Raw genomic sequence first — 21,448 nt, 5'->3', positions numbered from 1 at the left:
AATTTTTACCTATATTCCCTTTACAGTTATTGTAACAGATAAAAAAAAAACTGAAGCAATACAACTCTCCTTCAGTATTTTAACCTGCATATAACTGAAATGATCAATAAGGAATCCTTTTCCCCTACTCTTCCTTTATTTCCTCCTCTTTTTTAATAGTAGTAGTTGTAGTGGCGGTGGTGGTAGTAGTAGTAGTAGTAAAGGGTGAATAACAGCTCGTTCTCTTCTTTTTCCTTATAAGCCCTCTTTAATTGTAATTTTATCATTTAGATAAATATCATATCTATTAATATGTATTTGCATCTAACTCCTTTACTTGTTATTAGAATATATAATAGAACTGTACTCTCTCTCTCTTTCTCTCTCTCTTTCTCACTTTATCTATGTGTGTATTGTGTGTGCATACACACACACACACACACACACACACACATATATATATATAATCAGCAGATGTGATCCAAATATTCTTGGTATAGAAAACACAGTAGTGCTCAAATGATATATATGTTGTATATCAAACCCAATCTGTTGTATTTAATTTGTTTATCTGCATAATTACCTCTTTCATTCTCTCTCTCTCTCTCTCTCTCTCTCTCTCTCTCTCTCCATACATACATACATACATACATACATACATACATACATACATACAAATCAAAAATGAAAAACAGGAAAAGCTGACAAAAGTTAATTAGAAATACCCAGTGAATATAAGTGAAAGTTTTAGATGAGGAAAATAGGAGTGATGTTTCAAGCCTTGCTCTTCATCAGAAAGATGAAAAGTCTAGAGAGAAAGAAAAGGAGGAAGGAACAGAGTCCAAGAAAAGCACATACACACACAGACTATCATACACACACACACACACACACTCACACACACACTCACACACACACACACACAAACGCACATGTATAAATGTGGGTACGCAGACACTAGTTGAGCACTGGATATGCTCTGTATAGAAGGCATGTAGTAGTGCTCTAATCTCCAAATTGTTCATCCATGATGAATTCTTCATCCAGAATTCTTCATCCAGGATTAAAAGAAATCAAAGCCAAGTTGATATCGAGCTAGTGATGCAAATAAACACAATTAGTTTTGACATACACATACACACACACATCTATTTATACATAGACACATATATCTACATATATTCAGTAAGATAAACACACACACACACACTCACACACACATGCACTCACACACACACGCACACACACACACACACAAATATATTTTGCTTAAAAATACAGAATGCCGAGAACAGAACACATAGACTCTTAGCTCAACACCTGTTTCAGGGAGCTTAGATTTATGTGCGCATGTGTATGATATGTCTATGTATGTACACACACACACACCACACACACACACAACACACACAACACACACACACACACACACACACACACACACACACACATGAATGTATATAGTCATGCAAATATATGTAGTGCATAGATGCATATATATATATATATATAATTTGCTAAACCTGTATGTGATACACTTTCAATATTTTTAGTAAGTGTACAATTCTCTGAAACCATTATTGATAGTGTGTGTGTGTGTATGTATATATATATATATATAGAGAGAGAGAGGGGAGTGCGATGGGTAAATTGTTGCCATTTCATATTTTTAATTTCGCGCATGTTCATTGTTTGTTTTTGATTTTGTCAGCTATATAGTATAATAGGGGCAGTTGGGCACTGTCTGTGAGAAAAACAGCATCATGATGCAATTCATTCTGCCAGAAATTTGGACATGACATGCTGTACTGCAAGCTCCAATACGAACATTTCAGAGTGTTTGGGTGTCAATCTGAGGACATGTACTGAGAGTGATGAAAATCAAACACCCAGTCAACATCATGATGTTTGGAGTGATCACTAGTAATGGCGATGTTATGCCTCCATTCATCTTTCCACACGGCCTCAGACACATCACAGAGGTCTACATCAAGCGCATGGAGGAAGTAGTGCTACCCTAGGTGAAGAGGGTGGTTGCTGGAAGACCCTATGTCTGGCAACAGGACTCTGCACCATGCCACACAAGCAAGAGAACCCAGTCATGGCTGTCAGACAATTTCTGCGACCACATCACCCCTAACATCTGATCACCAAACTCTCCAGACTGCAACCCCCTTGATTATTTTGGGTGGGTCGCAGTTGAAGGAGGGCCCAAGATGAACTGAAGGCAAGGAATATGACAGCATTCACCAACTTAAACAAGGAGACAGTCCAGAAGAGTTGCAGGAGATTCCAAAGTCATCTGGAGACCACGGTTAAAGCCAATGGCAATTTTATTGAATAAATTTAGTTTTTAGTATTTCAAGATATTTTTATGTAATTTTAGTAAATATATGTTAAAATGAGATGTCAGTGTTATTTTCAGTTTTGCGTAATTTAGACAACAAAATATTCACTGCACCGTGTATATACATACACACATATATGTATATATATATATATATATATATATATTGCGATGTGATTATGGTTTCAATAATTAAACTATTTTTGTGGGGGATTTTATAAAGTATTTTTATTTTCTTATCTAATGATGTTTTGTAGTATGATAACAATAAAATATGTCACAAAATATGCCTAATGGAATTACTGTAAATCCTCAAGTATAGTCCGCCCTTGAGTATAATACGCAGGGGATTTTTAGGGGGCTGTACCTCTGAAAAACCTAAGCCTTGTGTATAATACTCACCCCTTCTCTAACTTGAGTCAAGGACGTCTATATAACGTCCTTGGTTTATAAACGTATATTCGGTAACGTCCTTTATTATTATTGTATATATAACATAATGCAAACATGTAGCTTTTTTGTGCACTTGTTTGCAGAAAATAAAGAAATAACAGTAATAACGTCAGTGAAAAATAAATATTAAGTAAATTGCCTTTACATATTTATCACTTAGAAAATTTTGCTTAGAAAATATTTTTTATTTTTAACCTCGTATATAGTACGCCCTAGAAATTTTTACCTTTAAATTTTGGGAAAAAAAGTGCGGATTATACTTGAGGATTTACGGTACATAAACTGCACCTAAAATCTGTTACGTGAACCAGATATACAAAAACTATTGAAAAGATGAAGATTTAATATAAAAACCCACATAAAATGCAACAAAAAATACATCACACCCAATCATAAATTAAAACTAATAATATACTACAAAAGCAAGAAAAATTAAACCCTCCTTATTAATATCACACCATAACTCAAGAAAACACTGTGGAAGACCAATGTGATCTATAAGCTTAAACTTCAGGAAGTTACAAACTTCAGGATATTAGCTGTTACTCTGGACAACACCTTCATCTAGCTCACCATGAAAGGATGGCTTAGTGATAGAAATGGTTATACGAGGGGGTGCTGAAAAAAGTTCCTGGTTTTAAGGGTACTGTGAAAGGTCTTCTGAGTACTTTTTACAGGGCTTAGAAAAAGTGAAGGACCACTGCAATAAGTGTGTGAATCTGAGAGAGGAATATGTTGAATAAAATCATAACAATTAACTGATCTCCTTATATTTTCTTTTAGCCAAAACCAGGAATTTTTCAGCACCCCACCATAGTGTTGAAAAGTCTTGAAGATTTTAGCATCATCATCCTCTACTTTCATGTTCTCTACATGCTCTATTTCAAATCTGTCTGGAATCAACTTTCATCTTGAAAAAAAAAAAAAAGAATTGTAGCCCCCCCCCCCCCCCCCAAAAAAAAATTGTGGCAAAAAAAAAAAAAACTAGCCAAAAAAGAAATAATAATTGTAGTCTTACATTTTTCTGTTGCAATGCAAGAAATTGTTATTTTTTTGTTTTGTTTTATGTTGTTGCTTTTATAATTTTATTTGCACTTATAATTTTAAATTGTTTCTGTTATCCTCAACTATATTTTCAGTGTGTATATACTTATAGCTGTTTCTGCATTGTTGTTAAGCTTCTTAGGTGCAATGGCAAACGTTGGTGAGTCTTTTATACATTGCTCTAAGCATTTTGGTGTTATATGTCTGTTTGCCTGTTTGTCTGTCTGTTTGTCTGTTAGTGTGTCTATATGTCTGTCTGAATGTATGTATATCAGATTAGGGCCATCGTACTTAATGAGGCAAAGAAAAAAATCAGATTAATTAATTAATACCGTTATTTTTCATATGGGTCACATCCTCTGTGTAATTTTCTGTGTATTTTTTATCCTTTACATGCTTCAGTCATTGAATTGTGGCCATGTTGGAGCACTACCTGGAAGGGTTAAGTTTAACAATTCAGCTCCAGTGTTTATTTTTAAGCCTTTTGCTTATTTTTCAGTCTCTTTTGCTGAACTGCTAAGTTACAAGAATATAAATGAACCAACACTGGTTGTCAAGTGGTGGAGGAAATGAACATGCATACACACACACACACATACACACACACGCACACAAACACACACATATACATGCAAAGGGCTTCCACACAGTTTCTATCAAATTCCTTCACAAAGCATTGGTTGGCCCAGGGCTACAGTAGGAGACACTTACCCAAGGTGTCATTCAGTGGAATTGAACCCGAAACTAGACAGTTCCAAAGTGAGCTTATTAACCACACAGCTATGTCTACACATTTACCTATGCATAGATTAGTTAACATTTTGTGTTCTAAAAGACATTAATTGTTTCTTTGGTACAACTATCAAAAAAGAAAAGGTGAGATAATTTCAAGAAATTAAGAATTAATCTCTCCAAGTTAACTTACATTCTTAAGAGAAAATCTGATCTTTGTTGGCAAGTGACAACTATGGATGTCTCTACAGATATTCTATAGAAACCTCAACAAGTGTTGTAAAGCGCACTGCTAACACACTAAAACATGAAATTGACTTATAAAAACTTGGTATATTTTATAGTATGTTTTAGTTGCGTAATGAAATATCACATCCCTACAAGTCATTAATAACCATGGATCTGTTTTGATCTATTAGATCTCATCAGCCAGGAGTCTATATTGACATGCCTTATCTGTCAAGATAAGCGTTATAATTTTTGGCCAGTATAATTTGCATAAACAAAGAAAAATAAAAGAAAAACTAAGGGAAATAATTCAAACAAGAGCACTCAAAGAGCGCAAACCTCTGCCGAGGCAACATTAACATCCTCTCAACGATTAGCTGGAGGTGATTTTTAAAATGTGAATATCCGAAATAAACTTGACTGCTCTCACAAATGAAAATACTGAAAATGAACGTGGCCATTTTCAAAAATTAAGTAAAAAAAAAAAGCAGAAAAATAATGTAGCATCCTTGTCCGGTACTGGATTGATCCCAAAATCTAATCAGTCCGTGCCAGTCACGATGCCAAACATCCCTGAAAGTTTTATCTGAATCCACCCACTGGTTCTTGAGATATCTTGTCCATGGACAAACAAACAAACACAACTGAAAACAATACTTCTGCCTTTGCTAAGGCGGAGGTAATAAGCCTGGAACCCGAGCAACCGAAGAAAGCCATCAGGGAAATAGACTCAGCAGCTGAAACTAGCTCAAGGTAGCGATGGTTGATAAGAGACTGCAAGTAGAACCCTTCCATAGGTGAAGACTAGCTCATTCCTTGCCCCACTTGAGTGAAATGTATAGGCTAACGGGTGAAATGCTTGTGACCCTAAGATATCTGCTGAGTATGTGGAAGGGTTTCCGGCATTGCACTGGATTTAGAAGAGTTTACTTACCTCTGAGTAGCTCCTTTTGTTTCTGCATGGGACAAAGCATCTCTGATGATTCTTTCACTCATAATAAAATATTAAAAAAAAACCTAAGGGAAATAATTCAAATAAGCTTATAGCTTGGATTAAGATTAATCACATATATATATAGCGAGAGATGTACAGAAAAATGTGGATAATTAAATTCTTCATTAACTGAAATTGCTTTCTTAGAGAAAGGAAATGAAAAACACAGTTTCAAATTTAATATACATGCTTAAAAGAAAGTCTGACCTTTTAAGCAGGCAAGGGGAACAACTATAAACATATTTCAGACTTATTAAACTTTATCAGTAAAGTATAGTCTTCTTAAATCTGTCTTATCATTGACTTAGATTTGTATGATTCAGTGTATGAATACATGCATGTATGTACAATATACGCTTTGCTTTGTTTTGTTTTTTTGTTTTATTATTGCTTTTCTTTTCTCTTAAGAATTAATTTATTGAACCAATAAAATTCTTTTATTACAATTCATACAAACAACAACAGTATTGCTGTTTAACCCTTAACATTCAGATTATTATGTCAAATTTAATGCTTCTATATTCATGTTATTTTGAATTAATCATGCATAATCTCATAGCTCTGGGATTTCAATGATATGATTGTTTATTTTTTAGAATGACATTGCAGGGTAAGTGTAATATGCCTGATTTGAAAAGAGGTAGAATATTTCAGCCAGATATGGTCAGTTTAAATGCTAAAGGGTGTATCCTAGGTCTGGCCTGATCCAGGACATTTATTGTGATCAGAGGCATTCAAACCATGAACATTTTTTCTTCCTTTTTTTCAAACTGTGTACTTTTTGCAGGCATATGGCCTAGTGGTTAGGGTCCTAGGCTTACAATCATAAAGTTGTGGGTTCACATCCTTGGCTAGGCAGCATTATGTATCTTTGTGCAAGGCGCTTCATTTCACATTGCTCCTGTATACTCTGCTGAAAATGTATTGTAGCCAGGTGCTGATGTGATCCCTTCACTTCCACCTGTTACATCCTGGATGTGCTGCTGAGTCAAGGGATGGGAGGGCTCTGAATGTCTCTCTTCCCTTTAGTATGTGGGTAACTGAGATAATTAGTAAAAACATGGTTGTTGCTTCTATATCATATTTGCTTGTGAGTGATGGCTAGCATTGATAACTAGAGCAATATTATTTAATGTGCACTGTCATTTTTAAGATTACAAAGAATAGTTTAAAGGATATTTGGCAGCTATTTCTAGTAGATGGAAAAGTTTCTATTGTTGACTCAACAAACAACTTTGTAGAGTCACATAATTAGTCCACATTACTCTTTAAGGGGTATAAGGCAATTTTCCCAGTTTTTCTAGTATGTGTATTCCTCCTTGGATGGGATGCTGGTCCATCACAGGGTTACTCACTTTTACCAGCTGAGTGCTCCAGAACACAGCACATTGCCCAGTCCAGGAATTGAAACTACAGTCTTATGATCATGAGTCCATTACCCTAACCATCAGACCATATACCTCCAATGTAGAGTCACACGTTCAACTTCAATAAAGTCTTGGGTAGACATTGGATTTTGAGAGTGTGACGGTAAATGTGGAGTCAATGGATTAATTATAGAAGGGGCTGCATTGAAGGCACATTTTCCTTTTCTATCCAATCATCCAAGCTTTTCAAAGTTACTGATGAAAACAAAAAAATTCTGGAAACACATAGGTGCAGGAGTGGCTGTGTAGTAAGTAGCTTACTTACCAACCACATGGTTCCGGGTTCATTCCCACTGTGTGGCACCTTGGGCAAGTGTCTTCTACTATAGCCTCGGGCTGACCAAAGCCTTGTGAGTGAATTTGGTAGACGGAAACTGAAAGAAGCCCGTCGTATATATGTATGTATGTATATATATATATATATATATATATATATATATATATATATATATATGTATATATATATATGTATGTGTGTGTATATGTTTGTGTGTCTGTGTTTGTCCCCCCAACATCGCTTGACAACCGATGGTGATGTGTTTATGTCCCCGTAATTTAGCAGTTCGGCAAAAGACACCGATAGAATAAGTACTAGGCATCCAAAGAATAAGTCCTGGGGTCGATTTTCTCGACTAAAGGTGGAGCTCCAGCATGGCCACAGTCAAATGACTGAAACAAGTAAAAGAGTAAAGAGTATATTTGTTGTCATAGATGCAAAAATATATCAGATAATGGAAGAACTACAGCATTAGTGATAATTCATTCATAGTGAAAGTTATGTTTGCTTAACAACAATGACGATAATGAAGTTGGTAATGATGATAGTGATGACGGTGATAATTATAATAATGATAATAGTAATAATGATGTTGCTGAACATTTTATCTTAGGTCACTAATGATTCGACCAGCTCTCTGCCTTTACGATAATTATGACTGTTACAAATTTTGGTTGAAGGCCTGCAATTTTAATGAGAGGGAGAAAGTTGATTATGTCAACCCCTGGGCCCAACTGGTACTATTTTATCAACCCCGAAAGTATGAAAGGCAAAGTTGTCCTCACCAGAATTTGAACTCAGAATGTTAAAAGCTGGGAGCAATTCTGCTAAGCCATTTTGTTTGATCTGCAGCTTTGATTCTGGCAGCTTTGCTGTCTTGATGTTAAATATAATAATGATAATTATAATGATATTAATAATGATGATAGTGTTTTGACAGTGTCATCTAGAATGTTGAACAGGATGACAATGACAATAATGGTTTTAAGATGATGTAATCTTTTGTCCTCTAAAACTGACAAACTACTTGCTTTTATTGTTAAATTATTCTCTTCTTTTCTGTCTCCCATTTTCTCTCTCTCTTTCTCTTTCTCTCGCCTTTTTCACATTACTCTCTCCTCATCTCTCTCCTCTCTCACTTCCTTTTCTCTTACTTCCTCTTTCCTCTCTCACATCCTCTCTCCTCTTGCTTCATCTATCCTCTCTCACTTCCTCTCTCCTCCTCTCTCTCCTCCCCTCTCCTCTTGCTTCGTCTATCCTCTCTCACTCTCTTCCTTTCTCTCTAACTGAATAAGGAGGTTGGGAATTATCAGGACCTTGTCCAAGGCACATAACTAAATAGCGATGACAGTAGCTATCCGTCCAACTCTACTGTCACAACTTCAGCCATCCCCGCACCAATACTACAATCACTGTCACAGAAATTATTGCCACCATTCACATAACTTTGTTACCTGGTAACCAAGACAGGGAAGGTTCTGGGACAACACAGTCTCAAATAATGACAGTTTAGTGAATGTAGCTAAATAAATGCAATGTGGTTTAAGCTCTGATAATATAATGTCTTCTGATTACAATGAGTCAGGATGATTATTGATAAGAAAATATATCTCCCAGTTACTTGTTCTGTAGTCAGATAAATGAATCAGTAGAAGATTTACTTTTCATCCAGATTTTGTTAGGAGACCAGAGCGAAACACCATCTCTCAAAACCTTCTCAGAGCTTAGGAGATATTGACATCAAATTACTGTTGCTTTTTCCAGCTCTCATCATCATCATCATCATCATCATATCGCCATCATCATCATCATCATTATTGTCATCATTATTTTATCTCATTTTTCCATGTTAGCAGGGCTGGATTTATCTCAGTATTTTGCGGTTTGCTACAGTCTTTTAACATCTGGTGCAACCTGCATCAGCGAAAACTGGTCATCTTTGTTGTGCGTGTCAGATTTTTGGTTTAGTTTTTATGACTGGAAGCCCTTCCTGTCTAGCATTATCCATATCATATCATGTGCTGGGTGCATTCTATCATGTTACCAAAACTAGAGTGACTAGTCATTTATGGCTTTATGTCCAGAGCTATCTCTACCTTGTGTCAGTATTGGAGTCCACATCTCTCCCATTTGTTCCTAAAGATTTTTAGATAATCATTGGAAGCCTACAAAGCAAATATATACATGCCACATTCATTTCTGTGATGCATGATGTGTATATATTTACTGCTGGGTGTAGGTTGAACAGAGTGAGTTGAAGAGTAGTGTTTTTGTCAATGATATAGATTAACACTAATACTTATAACTTGTGTTGGTGTTCACAGGGGATGAACTGATTTAACTCTAATTAGTGACTCAACAACTGTCATAAACAAAAGCTGACCATATCTAGCGATCATGGCGTCCTGGTGCAGAGATTGTTAACACCAGTGACAGAATATTAGCCACTGATTACCTCAGCTGATTGTCTAGTACCTGCTGAGATAATTAGCTTGAAACTTTCTCTACTATGTCTAATATTGATAATAGCAATTAGTATTTTCTTTGTCAAAAGCAATGACCTAAAAGAGATATGATTCATTAAATTTCCATGCCAACAAGTGTACAATATTGTATATCTATTTAGGGATTCTCTCATCACTGCTTCAATACACACAGTGAATTCTGTGCTTCACTGAGGAGGTCCAATGAGGCTGAAACATGTCCAGTTGTTTCCAGTTACTTGCTGAAATTATCAAAATTGTATTAGTGATGGAATTAATGTTACCTTTTCATCACAAATTATTACATATTTAATGTTAACCACATTAAACATATTAACAATAACTGAATGTTTTAAAATTAAGTTAATATTAAGATATTTAATGTAGTTAAAATCACATATATAACTAAATAACGATTATGTAACGAGACAAAATAATCAGTCATTGACTTGATTCGTGTAATAATTAAGGGAAACAGCTCTGGACATATTTCCATTTTATTGAACTTCAGTGAAGCAATTAACTTCACCAAATCTAAAATTATTAGTCAATGATTAATATTGATTCTTTTTTATCATCACATAAAAAAGGGGGCATTGAAAAGGTTAACACTAATTTTCTATTGTTATTTTCATGCTGCTGTCATTGAAAAGTAGGTTATACTATGAACATTTTCACATGTGTTATAGAATTGTGTTTCATCTAGGTTTTAAGTTCAACCTCTTCTTCCATTCACACCCAGGCTTAATGATGTGATTACTATAAATTTATGCATGCATATATGCATAAATATATATGTTTGTATATATGTCATCATTGCCCTCGATATTTTAGAAGTCTCTATGCTCAGCCTGCTTGAATTTGCAGTGAAATTTAAAATTCATCTCAAATTTCAAACTATTTTGAAAATGTTCAGCGTCAGCGACGTCGTCGTTGGTGTCGGCATCAATTAGCTTCAGGCAGCTAGAACTTTCTCTGTTATATCTTATATTGATAATAGCTATATCTAATATTGATAATAGTATTTACTTTGTCAAAAGCAATGAACTGAAAGAGATATGATTCATTAAATTTCCATGCCAATATATGTACAATATTGGTACATATATTTAGGGATTCTCTCATTGCTGCTTCAATGCATACAGTGAACTGTATGCTTCACTGAGGAGGTCCAATGAGGCTGAAACATCATCATTATCATCATCATTGTCATCATCATCTTTGTCTAATGTCCATTTTTCCATGCTTGCATGGGTTTGATGGAGTTTGTTGAAGCAGATTTTCTGCAACTGGATGCCCTTCTTGTTGCCAGCCTTCACCTGTTTTCAAGTGAGGTAATATTCTTTGTGACCAGACATGTATTCACAGTCGATTCGAAACAAACGACACCACTTGCTTGACAGAGACAATTGTTTACAACCATCAACATGAAGTCCAGGAAAGGAGACAGTAACACACACATAAATACAAAAATACAGGCATGGCTGTGTGGTAAGTAGTTTGCTTCCTAACCACATGGTCCTGGGTTCAGTCTCACTGCATGGCACCTTGGGCAAGTGTCTTCTACTATAACCTTGGGCCAAACAAAGCCTTGTGAGTGGATTAGGTAGATGGAAACTGGAAGAAGCCTGTCATATATATATATATATATATATATATATATATATATATATGCATATGTGTGTGTCTGTTTGTCCCCTATCCATTGCTTGACAAATGATGTTGGTGTGTTTATGCCCCCATAACTTAGTGATTCAGCAAAAAGGACTGACAATAAGTACTAGGCTTATAAAGAATAAGTCCTGGGGGGTCAGTTTGTTAGACTAAGGGTGGTGCTCCAGCATGGCCGCAGTCAAATGACTGAAACAAGTAAAAGAATAAAAGAACTCATACATACAATGAGCTACTTTCAATTTCTGTCTACTAAATCCACTCACAAGGTTTTGGTAGGCCGAGGGCTATAGTAGAAGACACTTGTTCAAGGTACCATGCAGTGGAACTGTACTCAAAGCCATGTAGTTGTGAAGCAAAATTCTTAACCACACAACGAACCTATAATGGTTGAATATATTAGATAGAGAACACCAGTTTTTCAGTGCTGTCATGGGTTGGATGGGTCTTTGATACAACATATTTCCGTTCTTTTTGATATTAAGCCTTCTTATCTGTGAAACACAATATCCTGACATCGGAGCCCATCTCTTTAGTCCATACCTTTTTTGACCTTCTATTTCTGTGTGAGTATAGGGCTTTCCTATAAGTAGGTTATCTCCCTTGGCTAGGCGGCGCTCCATGTAGATAATTAAACTTCCGGAGACTACCGACACCATTGTTATTGCTTTACGTCTTATCATGGATATAAAGCAGCTTGATGATTCAGCTATCGAAGTACTTACTGTGCCTGAGTTAAAGAAATATTTAAGATTATATGGACAGTATGTTACTGGAAGAAAGGCGGACTTGACTGAAAGGTTGAAAAGAATAAAAATTCTGTCGATGAAGAATGTCAACAAAGTAAATTCATTGGACGATAAGTCTGAAGTATTGGACGATACTTCAGACAGGAATAAGCAGAAGCTTATATCTCCTCTCGGTGAAGTATTGCCTGATCTAAAGATCTTTGTAAGTTGCCGAATTTCACAGATAATGACATAATTACCTCGTGCTACGGATGAAAGCAAAGCAAAAGTTAAGGAGTGGCATAATTTACCACGACAGACACGTACACAGCCTCGGATACCACAATATTAGTGAAAGCTGCTCTCACTGTATTGTCCGGTGTCTGGTAATCCCTTCAGTACCGACATAAAACCAAAAAAAGAATCCTGACCACAGAGTGTGGGTAATTATGTCAAAGGTCATTGGCAATGTGCATTCAGCTGATTGCAACTGTTAAAGCAAGTCATTGAGCATGCGTACATGTCATACGGGAGAGTTCCAATCAGGGGTGGATAACAACCTTATAAGAACCCCCTATAGGATACATTTCTACCCTGCATGTATCAACTATCAATCAATTGTATCACATATCCACACCTGAACAGCCTTTGATGAGAACACACAGCTAGTCTCACAACTCTTTTGTGTCCTGCCTTACAGGCTGACAATGGGAAAGGATATGACTAAAGCAATTGACAATGTCCTCTGCTTTCAACAACTGGTCTTTTGTCTAAGCAAGAAATCAATGTTTCCCTTGTTATGATTAACGATGACATCAATTTGTTTACTAACATTGCAAAGCCAAAACAAACTACAAAACACTGTTATTTATGGATTTATTGGAAAACTCAACTGGTTTCCAATTTTCACAACTTCTAAAGCCCAATAAAATCTATTATTATCATCGTCATAATCATCGTCATTATTATCATCATTATCATCATCATCATCATCATGCCAGCTCTGAGGAACAGTAGCCTCTGTAGTAGTAGTAGTAGTAGTAGTAGTGGTGGTGGTGGTGGTGGTGGTGGAGGTTATAATTGTTGTCACCGTTGTCGTTGTTGTTGGCATCATTGTCGTCACCGTTGTCATTGTTAACATCATTATCGTTGTAGTAGTAGTGGTGATGGCAGTTGTGAATGTGGTAGTGGTCGTCGTCATGGTCGTGGTAGTTGTAGTGTGAGGTGGTGGTAGTTATAGTGATCGTGGGGTAATAGTTGTTGTGGTGGTGGTGGTTTTGGTAGAAAAAAAAGCAAAGTGGAATTAGCATGTCTGTGGAGCATATTTGCAAATGATGTGATTTTATGCTGATCAGTCTAAGATATCTGTGGGCATAACAGCTGCACTGGTCACAGGTGTAGGAGTAGCGCTGCATTATGGATCTCACATGAACTTTGTAAGGGGCTTTTAATTGTTGATGGGGGTTGAAACCATTTTGGTTTTGGATTTGTGTATCTTTTATCATTTGCTTGTTTCACTCCTTGGACTGCAGCCATGTTGGGGGAACTGGCTTGAAGGGTTTTAGTGGAACAGATTAACCCCAGTACTTATTTTTAAGTCTGGTCCTTATTCTGCAGTGAGACTGAACCTGGAACCATTTGGTTGGATAGCAAGCTTCTTACCATACAGCCATGCCTGCACCTAAAAAGACTTGCTCCACATTTTTCCAAGAAACAGACTTCATGAGTCATGGCTCATCATCAGACAGGCAGCGTTACTAAAAGAAAATTTGTGGTAATTTTTTGTTATGTATGCAACTCAGAAAGCCCCAAGAGCCACAGATTGCTTGTAACTGTTCTATAACTTTTGTTTCTTGTTCTTGAAACTTGAATAAATTTTTACCTTCTTTTTAGACATATGATGATGAGTGTCAAGTAGAAAAAATTTTAATTTTTTTATTATTTATGTGCCCTTTTAAAGCCTAGCCAGGCTCATGGGCCTAGTTTCCCGGTTTCTGTGGCTTATGTGTTTCCCCCAGCTAGACGGGACGCCAGTCCATCGCAACGTTACTCAAGAAAGAAACAGGAAGAAGGAGTGAGAGAAAGTTGGGGTGAAAGAGTACAACAGGAATCGCCACCACCCCCTGCCGGTGCCCCATGGAACTTTAGGTGTTTTCACTCAACAAACACACACAACGCCCGGTCTGGGAATCGAAACCGCGATCCTCCGACCGCGAATCCGCTGCCCTAACCACTGAGCCATTGCACCCCCACAAGTAGAAAAAATAAACAAAGGAAATTATCTGACAAACCAGTAGACATTTGCTGAAAGTGTTTCTGATGTTTGTATTGAACTGAACTTTCTGTAATGTTTTTATTTTATTGTGTTTTTCTTCTCTCTCTCTTTCCAGAAACCAAAATATCAGCTAACAACAATAAAAAGCTGGTTTGTTACTATTTTGCCTCTGGCCTCCTTCATGTCACAGACATTGACCCATTCTTGTGTACACATCTCATTTTTGCATTTGCAAAGTTTAAAGATGGTGAATTAATTGAAGTATCACCATCTGACATCAAAATCTACGGGCAAATGGTCGATCTGAAGCTGAAAAACCCTGCGTTAAAAGTGATGCTGTCGGTGCAGAGAGGTTTTTCGGAATTGGTCAATTCAGATGATGATACTCTTAAAAAGTATGTTATTTACATTTACCTCTATCTAACATTCACTAGAACGGAATTGCAGTATCTGAATAGGGCAGGGGTGGGGCAACATTCTTCCCTTGACTCTAGTGTCTGTTTTCTCAATGGCAAATATACAGCTTTCTCTAAGCATCATAATTGACTTAACAGAAAAATAACATCTTTACGCTTTGACTCTTTTACTTGTTTCAGTCATTTGACTGTGGCCATGCTGGAGCACCGCCTTTTAGTCTTGCAAATCGACCCCAGGACTTATTCTTTGAAAGCCTAGTACTTATTCTATCGGTCTGTTTTGCCGAACCGCTAAGTTATGGGGACGTTAACACACCAGCATCGGTTGCCAAACGATGTTGGGGGGACAAACACAGACACACACAAACATATACACACACATACATATATATATATACATATATACGACGGGCTTCTTTCAGTTTCCGTCTACCAAATCCACTCACAAGGCTTTGGTTGGCCCGAGGCTATAGTAGAAAACACTTGCCCAAGGTGCCACGCAGTGGGAATGAACCCAGAACCATGTGGCTGGTAAGCAAGCTACTTACCACACAGCCAACATTGTATGTTTCTCTTATCATTACTTCAGCTAGTATTGTGAAGGCTATGCCTCCATGCTGAAGAGGTCTAATAATACAAAAACATGTTTAATGTTATCTTCCTTGTTGAAATTATTAAAATATTAATCATTGACTAAATGTTATCTTTTTCTCGCCACATAAACATGTTTAGTTAATTATTTAATGCTCATTGCACTGACTATGTCAGTACTAACTTAATTATTATATAAACTGAGCCATACAGTTCACATTCTGCTGTATCCTCTGGTGATGCTCCAGCTGGAGTGATGTCCTAGATTGGCCACCACCCAATGACTGAAACATGTAAAAAAATAAAGAAACAATGTTTGTAATCAAAATCAAAGTAAAATTGCTTCATAACTACTCACTGATTGTATCTCTCATTAGTGATAGACGAACTCTATTCATTATAAAACAGAAAATATTGTTTCTTATATTTTCTTTTGTTAACATTATTATCAGTTGTTGTCTGGTGAAATACATTGTATTGACATGTAACATCAGCTTTATTGATCTGCCTACTATCCTGTTAACCAAATATTGTTCTTATTTATTTAAATGTTTACAGATTCTACAAACAAGCCATACATTATTTAAGGGAATATCGATTCGATGGAATTGATCTCGACTGGGAGTTTCCTAAGGCTAATGAGAAAGAGAAGTATTCAAGATTTCTAAAAGTAAGAACTTTTAATCTTAATATATCTTTGTGTACTTTCCCTATTGATGCCTTGCTGTTATTATATATAACATATATTCCACAGTGAATGTAGATAATTTCCTGAGAAAAAAAATATATATTTGATATAAGTCACTTGAAATGAATTGATGAGCTCACATACAACCTCCAAAGGTACATCTTTTTTCATCATCATCATCATCATCGTTTAACGTTCGCTTTCCATGCTAGCATGGGATGGACGATTTGACTGAGGACTGGTGAAACCCGATGGCTACACCAGGCTCGAATCTGATTTGGCAGAGTTTCTACAGCTGGATGCCCTTCCTAATGCTAACCACTCCGAGAGTGTAGTGGGTGCTTTTACGTGTCACCCGCACAAGAGCCAGTCCAGGGGCACTGGCAACGATCTCGCTCGAAAGTCCTTACACATGCTGCGGGCACAAGTGCCAGAAAGGCGACGCTGGGCACAGGTGCCATCACGATTTCACTTTCGCTTGCCTCAACAGGTCTTTGCAAGCTGAGTTTCTTGTCCAATGAAGGAGACGACATTGGCATGGGTACCAGTCGTCAAATTTAGTTCGATTTTGATTTCGATTTCACTTGCTTCAACAGGTCTTCGCAAGCGGAGTTTAGTGTCCAATGAAGGAAAGGTACGCATTCCTCTGATGGAATTATACTCATGTCACATAAATGTAAATTTAATGTACAAATTTGTAATTAAATTATTGAGTATTAACTGAAACAGCTGTAAGAAGTGAAGATGACCAATCTGTTGTTAATAATAAGCAATTATTAAGGCAACGAGCTGGCAGAGATGTTAGCACTTGGGCAAAATGCTTGGCAGTATTTCGTCTGTCTTTACATTCCGAGTTCAAATTCTGTCGAGGTTGACTTTGCCTTTCATCCTTTCGGGGTTGATAAATTAAGTACCAGTTGTGTACTGGGGTTGATCTAATCTACTGGCCGTCTCCCCAAAAATGTTGAGCCATGTACCTAGAGTAGAAAAGAATAATAAACAATTATTAACTTCCAAATCTCCATTTTCTTTTCGTCTTTAAATATATATATATATTTATATATATATGCATCATCATCATCGTCATCATTTAGCATCTGCTTTCCATGCTGGCATGGGTTGGACAGTTTGACTGGAAGCGGCAAGGTGGAGAGGTGCACCATGTTCCAGTCTGATTTGGCATGGTTTCTACAGCTGGACGCCCTTCCTAAAACCAACAAGCTTAGAGAGTGTGTTGGGTGCTTTGGGTGACACTGCATGAGTGCTTTTACATGGTACTGCATGGGTGCTTTTATGTGGCACTGCTTGGGCCCTTTCACATGATACTGCATTGGCACTTTTACATGGCATGACACAGGCTCTTTTGCGCGGCACCACATGGGTGTTTTTACATGGTACTGGCCCAGGACTCTTGCAGGTCAATCCTCATCACTGGTGGGACTGGTTTTAATACTTCTGCTGTTGACACGGGTCTTCTTGAATACAGCAAGACCCCAGGCATCTTGGTCCTTTGTCATCTCACCAGATGGGTTCAGTGTCCTAAAATCATTTTTCAGCACTTTGTCCCATATCTTCCTGGGTCTCCCACTTCCACGTGTTCCATCCACTTTGAAAGATCAGCACTTCTTTATGGAACTGCCAGCATCCATCCAGTAAGTCCATGCAGCAAATGTTCCAAGAATCCAAGAAGTTCCTGTACATGAGTTTGTTTTGAGTGGGTAAAATGTTACACAATATTTAACCCATTTTTCATTGCAATCAGCTATGAAACCAACAGAGACTGAGATGACACTGAACTCATCTGGTGAGATGACAAAGGACCAAGATGCCTGGGGTCTTGCTGTATTCAAGAAGACCCGTGTCAACAGCAGAAGTATTAAAACCAGTCCCACCAGTGATGAGTCTTGACCTGCAAGAGTCCTGGGCCAGTACCATGTAAAAACACCCATGTGGTGCCGCACAAAAGAGCCTGTGTCATGCCATGTAAAAGTGCCAATGCAGTATCATGTGAAAGGGCCCAAGCAGTGCCACATAAAAGCACCCATGCAGTACCATGTAAAAGCACTCATGCAGTGTCACCCAAAGCACCCAACACACTCTCTAAACTTGTTGGTTTTAGGAAGGGCGTCCAGCTGTAGAAACCATACCAAATCAGACTGGAACATGGTGCACCTCTCCACCTTGCCACTTCCAGTCAAACTGTCCAACCCATCCACTTTGAAAGATCAGCACTTCTTTATGGAACTGCCAGCATCCATCCAGTAAGTCCATGCAGCAAATGTTCCAAGAATCCAAGAAGTTCCTGTACATAAGTTTGTTTTGAGTGGGTAAAATGTTACACAATATTTAACCCATTTTTCATTGCAATCAGCTATGAAACCAACAGAGACTGAGATGACCAGAAACCAAATTGTATTTCATTCTCCATTCTTTTCTTTAAAGACTTATTCACTGTTCACTTATTGTCCATATTCTATGTACAGTTCATGCAGTTTTGGTCAATTTTTCTGATGAGTTGCAGTGCACCTGAGCACTTACATTAAGTTCATCATCATCATCGTCATCATTATTATTTAAGGAGGCAAGCTGGCAGAAATGTTAGCATGCCAGACAAAATGCTTAGTGGCATTTCATCTGTCTTTACGTTATGAGTTCAAATTCCACCAAAGTCGACTTTGCCTTTCATCCTTTCAAGGCTGAAGAATTAAGTACCAGTGAAACACTGGGTCAATGTAATTGACTAGTCCCCTCTTCACAAATTTCAGGCCTTTTGCCTTTAGTAGAAAGGATTATTATTATTATATAGGGGGCAGAGAAAGAGAGAGAGAGAAAGAGAGAGAGAGAGAGGTAGAGATAGATAGATAGATATACTCATAGACATCCCTAAAGTAAATACAGTAATGCCTCGATATATAAGTTAATTTGTTCCCATACAGCAAAACTCAAAGTTGAGCAATAATTTCCCATAGCAATGTTATAAATCACAATTCATTCCCAGAAAAATATTTTACCTACAAAATTTATGATACTCATAAATAAATGGCAATAAAACAACAACAGTAGAATGTAAAAAATATTTTATGTAATGTAAAAGAATGTCAAGATCATTTATAATAAAAAATATTATTATTATTATCGTTTTCTGAATCATTTTCACCTGCACTAGACTTGTGCACACTTGTAGACATGATTGCTGATTCACAAGCACTCATAGAAGGACTTACAGATTTCTTTTTAAAAATCAGGTCTAGAGTTGTTTGTTTAGAAGAATTTCTTGGTAACACGCTGAAGCATTTATTATGGTAGTAAAAACTTTTGCATTTTGTTCAAAATTTGGATCTTGTGCTTGAAAAATAAAACTTGTAAACCTGGGGTGTCATAAAGCGGGTCTTCGTAAAGTGAGGTATTACTGTTGATACCAGTGGAGGCGCAATGGCCCAGTGGTTAGGGCAGCGGACTCGCGGTCGGAGGATCGCGGTTTCGATTCCCTGACCGGGCGTTGTGAGTGTTTATTGAGCGAAAACACCTAAAGCTCCACGAGGCTCCAGCAGGGAATGGTGGCGAACCCTGCTGTACTCTTTCACCACAACTTTCTCTCACTCTTACTTCCTGTTTCTGTTGTGCCTGTAATTCAAAGGGCCAGCCTTGTCGCACTCTGTGTCACGCTGAATATCCCCGAGAACTACATTAAGGGTACACATGTCTGTGGAGTGCTCAGCCACTTGCACATTAATTTCATGAGCAGGCTCTTCCGTTAATTGGATCAACTGGAACCCTCGTCGTCGTAAGTGACGGAGTGTCAACAAACAACCATTTCATCTACAATGGACACTCGTTAGTACAATTCTGAAATAGGTTAAACCTTTCAAAAATGCTTGTATCTGTTTACTTTTGGGATGTGTGTATGTGTGCGTGCATGTGCACATGTGTGTGTGTGTGCATGCATGCGTGTGCGCGTGTATGTGTGTGTATTTGCATGTGTGTTTATATGTGTATCTATATGTGGATGTGTATATGTTTATATCACTTTCACATTTTGAATCTTACTCTCTATATTTTTCACCAGGAGTTCCGTGCTGCTATAACAAACCATTCCAAAACTTCTGTTAGACCTCCACTGTTACTGACAGCAGCTTTACCAAATAATGTACGAAAACTAGAAAACTACGATATTGATACTCTCAATAGGTAAGAACACGTGTTTAATTCATTCTTTACTTCAAACAGTCTCCAAGACACTTGCACACATGGATAAGCATCATTGTTATAACATCCACTTTTTCATGCTTGTATGGATTAGACACAAGGGTTTTTGCAGTTTGAGGCTCTTCCTGTTGCCAATCCTCATCTGTTTCTCAGCTAATGACACTGGATGACCACAACTCATTTATAACTATCATGTGATACTAAAACAGCACATTCTCACACACACACTTACACATACACACACACACCAGACTACCACCACTGCCGCTGCCACCATCACCACCACCACCACCACCGCCGCTGCTGACACCACCACCACCACCACCACCATCATCATCTAATGTCTGTTTTCCATGCTGGCATAGGTTGGATGTTTTGACAGGGGCTGGCTAGGCAGAAGACTGCACCAGACTTCACTGTCTTTGGCAGGGTTTTTACAACTGGATGCCCTTCCTAACACCAACCACCTTACTGAGTGCTTTTGTATATACACACCCACAGAAACACACACACACATACACACGCACGCACATACATATATGAGTTAATATTTAAGTGTTGGAAGGCAGTGAGCTGGCAGAAATGTTAGCATGCCGGGCGAAATGCTATTTGGTATTTCGTCTGTCTTTACGTTCTGAGTTCAAATTCTGCCGAGGTCTTCTTTGCCTTTCATTCTTTCAGGGTCAATAAATTAAGAACCAGTTGCTTACTGGGGTTGATCAATCAACTGGCCCCCTCCCCCAAAATTTCGGGCCTTGTGCCTCGAGTAGAAGAGGATATTTAAGTGTTGGGTATGTTCATAATTGTATGCCAATAAAGCAAGTCCACTCTCTATGGTTACCTAGTATCATGCATGGTAAGTATACAATTTTCACTGGATCTACCTCAGGAAATCCTCAGTTTGGCAAA

At 37.6% G+C, this 21,448-nt stretch overlaps 1 protein-coding gene across 3 annotated transcripts in view; it reads left to right on the top strand.

Moving 5' to 3' along the window:
• LOC106878350 (acidic mammalian chitinase) overlaps positions 1 to 21,448 on the top strand; it is a 74,365-nt gene that overhangs the window by 40,947 nt on the left and 11,970 nt on the right. For 2 of the 3 annotated variants that reach the window (XM_052969765.2, XM_089355550.1), the window contains exons 2-5: positions 3,919 to 3,983; positions 14,754 to 15,033; positions 16,204 to 16,315; positions 20,400 to 20,521. In XM_052969765.2, the coding sequence (XP_052825725.1) occupies positions 3,919 to 3,983; positions 14,754 to 15,033; positions 16,204 to 16,315; positions 20,400 to 20,521 (579 nt within the window). The remainder of the gene's footprint in view (positions 1 to 3,918; positions 3,984 to 14,753; positions 15,034 to 16,203; positions 16,316 to 20,399; positions 20,522 to 21,448) is intronic. The other variant, XM_052969766.2, reaches the window with a different exon arrangement.

The sequence above is a fragment of the Octopus bimaculoides genome, chromosome 7 (genome assembly GCF_046866305.1).
Source record: "Octopus bimaculoides isolate indiv1 chromosome 7, ASM4686630v1, whole genome shotgun sequence".
In the NCBI taxonomy this organism is placed as follows: domain Eukaryota; kingdom Metazoa; phylum Mollusca; class Cephalopoda; order Octopoda; family Octopodidae; genus Octopus; species Octopus bimaculoides.
Note: the sequence above shows the minus strand (reverse complement) of the source record. Positions and strands in the feature narration are given on the sequence as shown.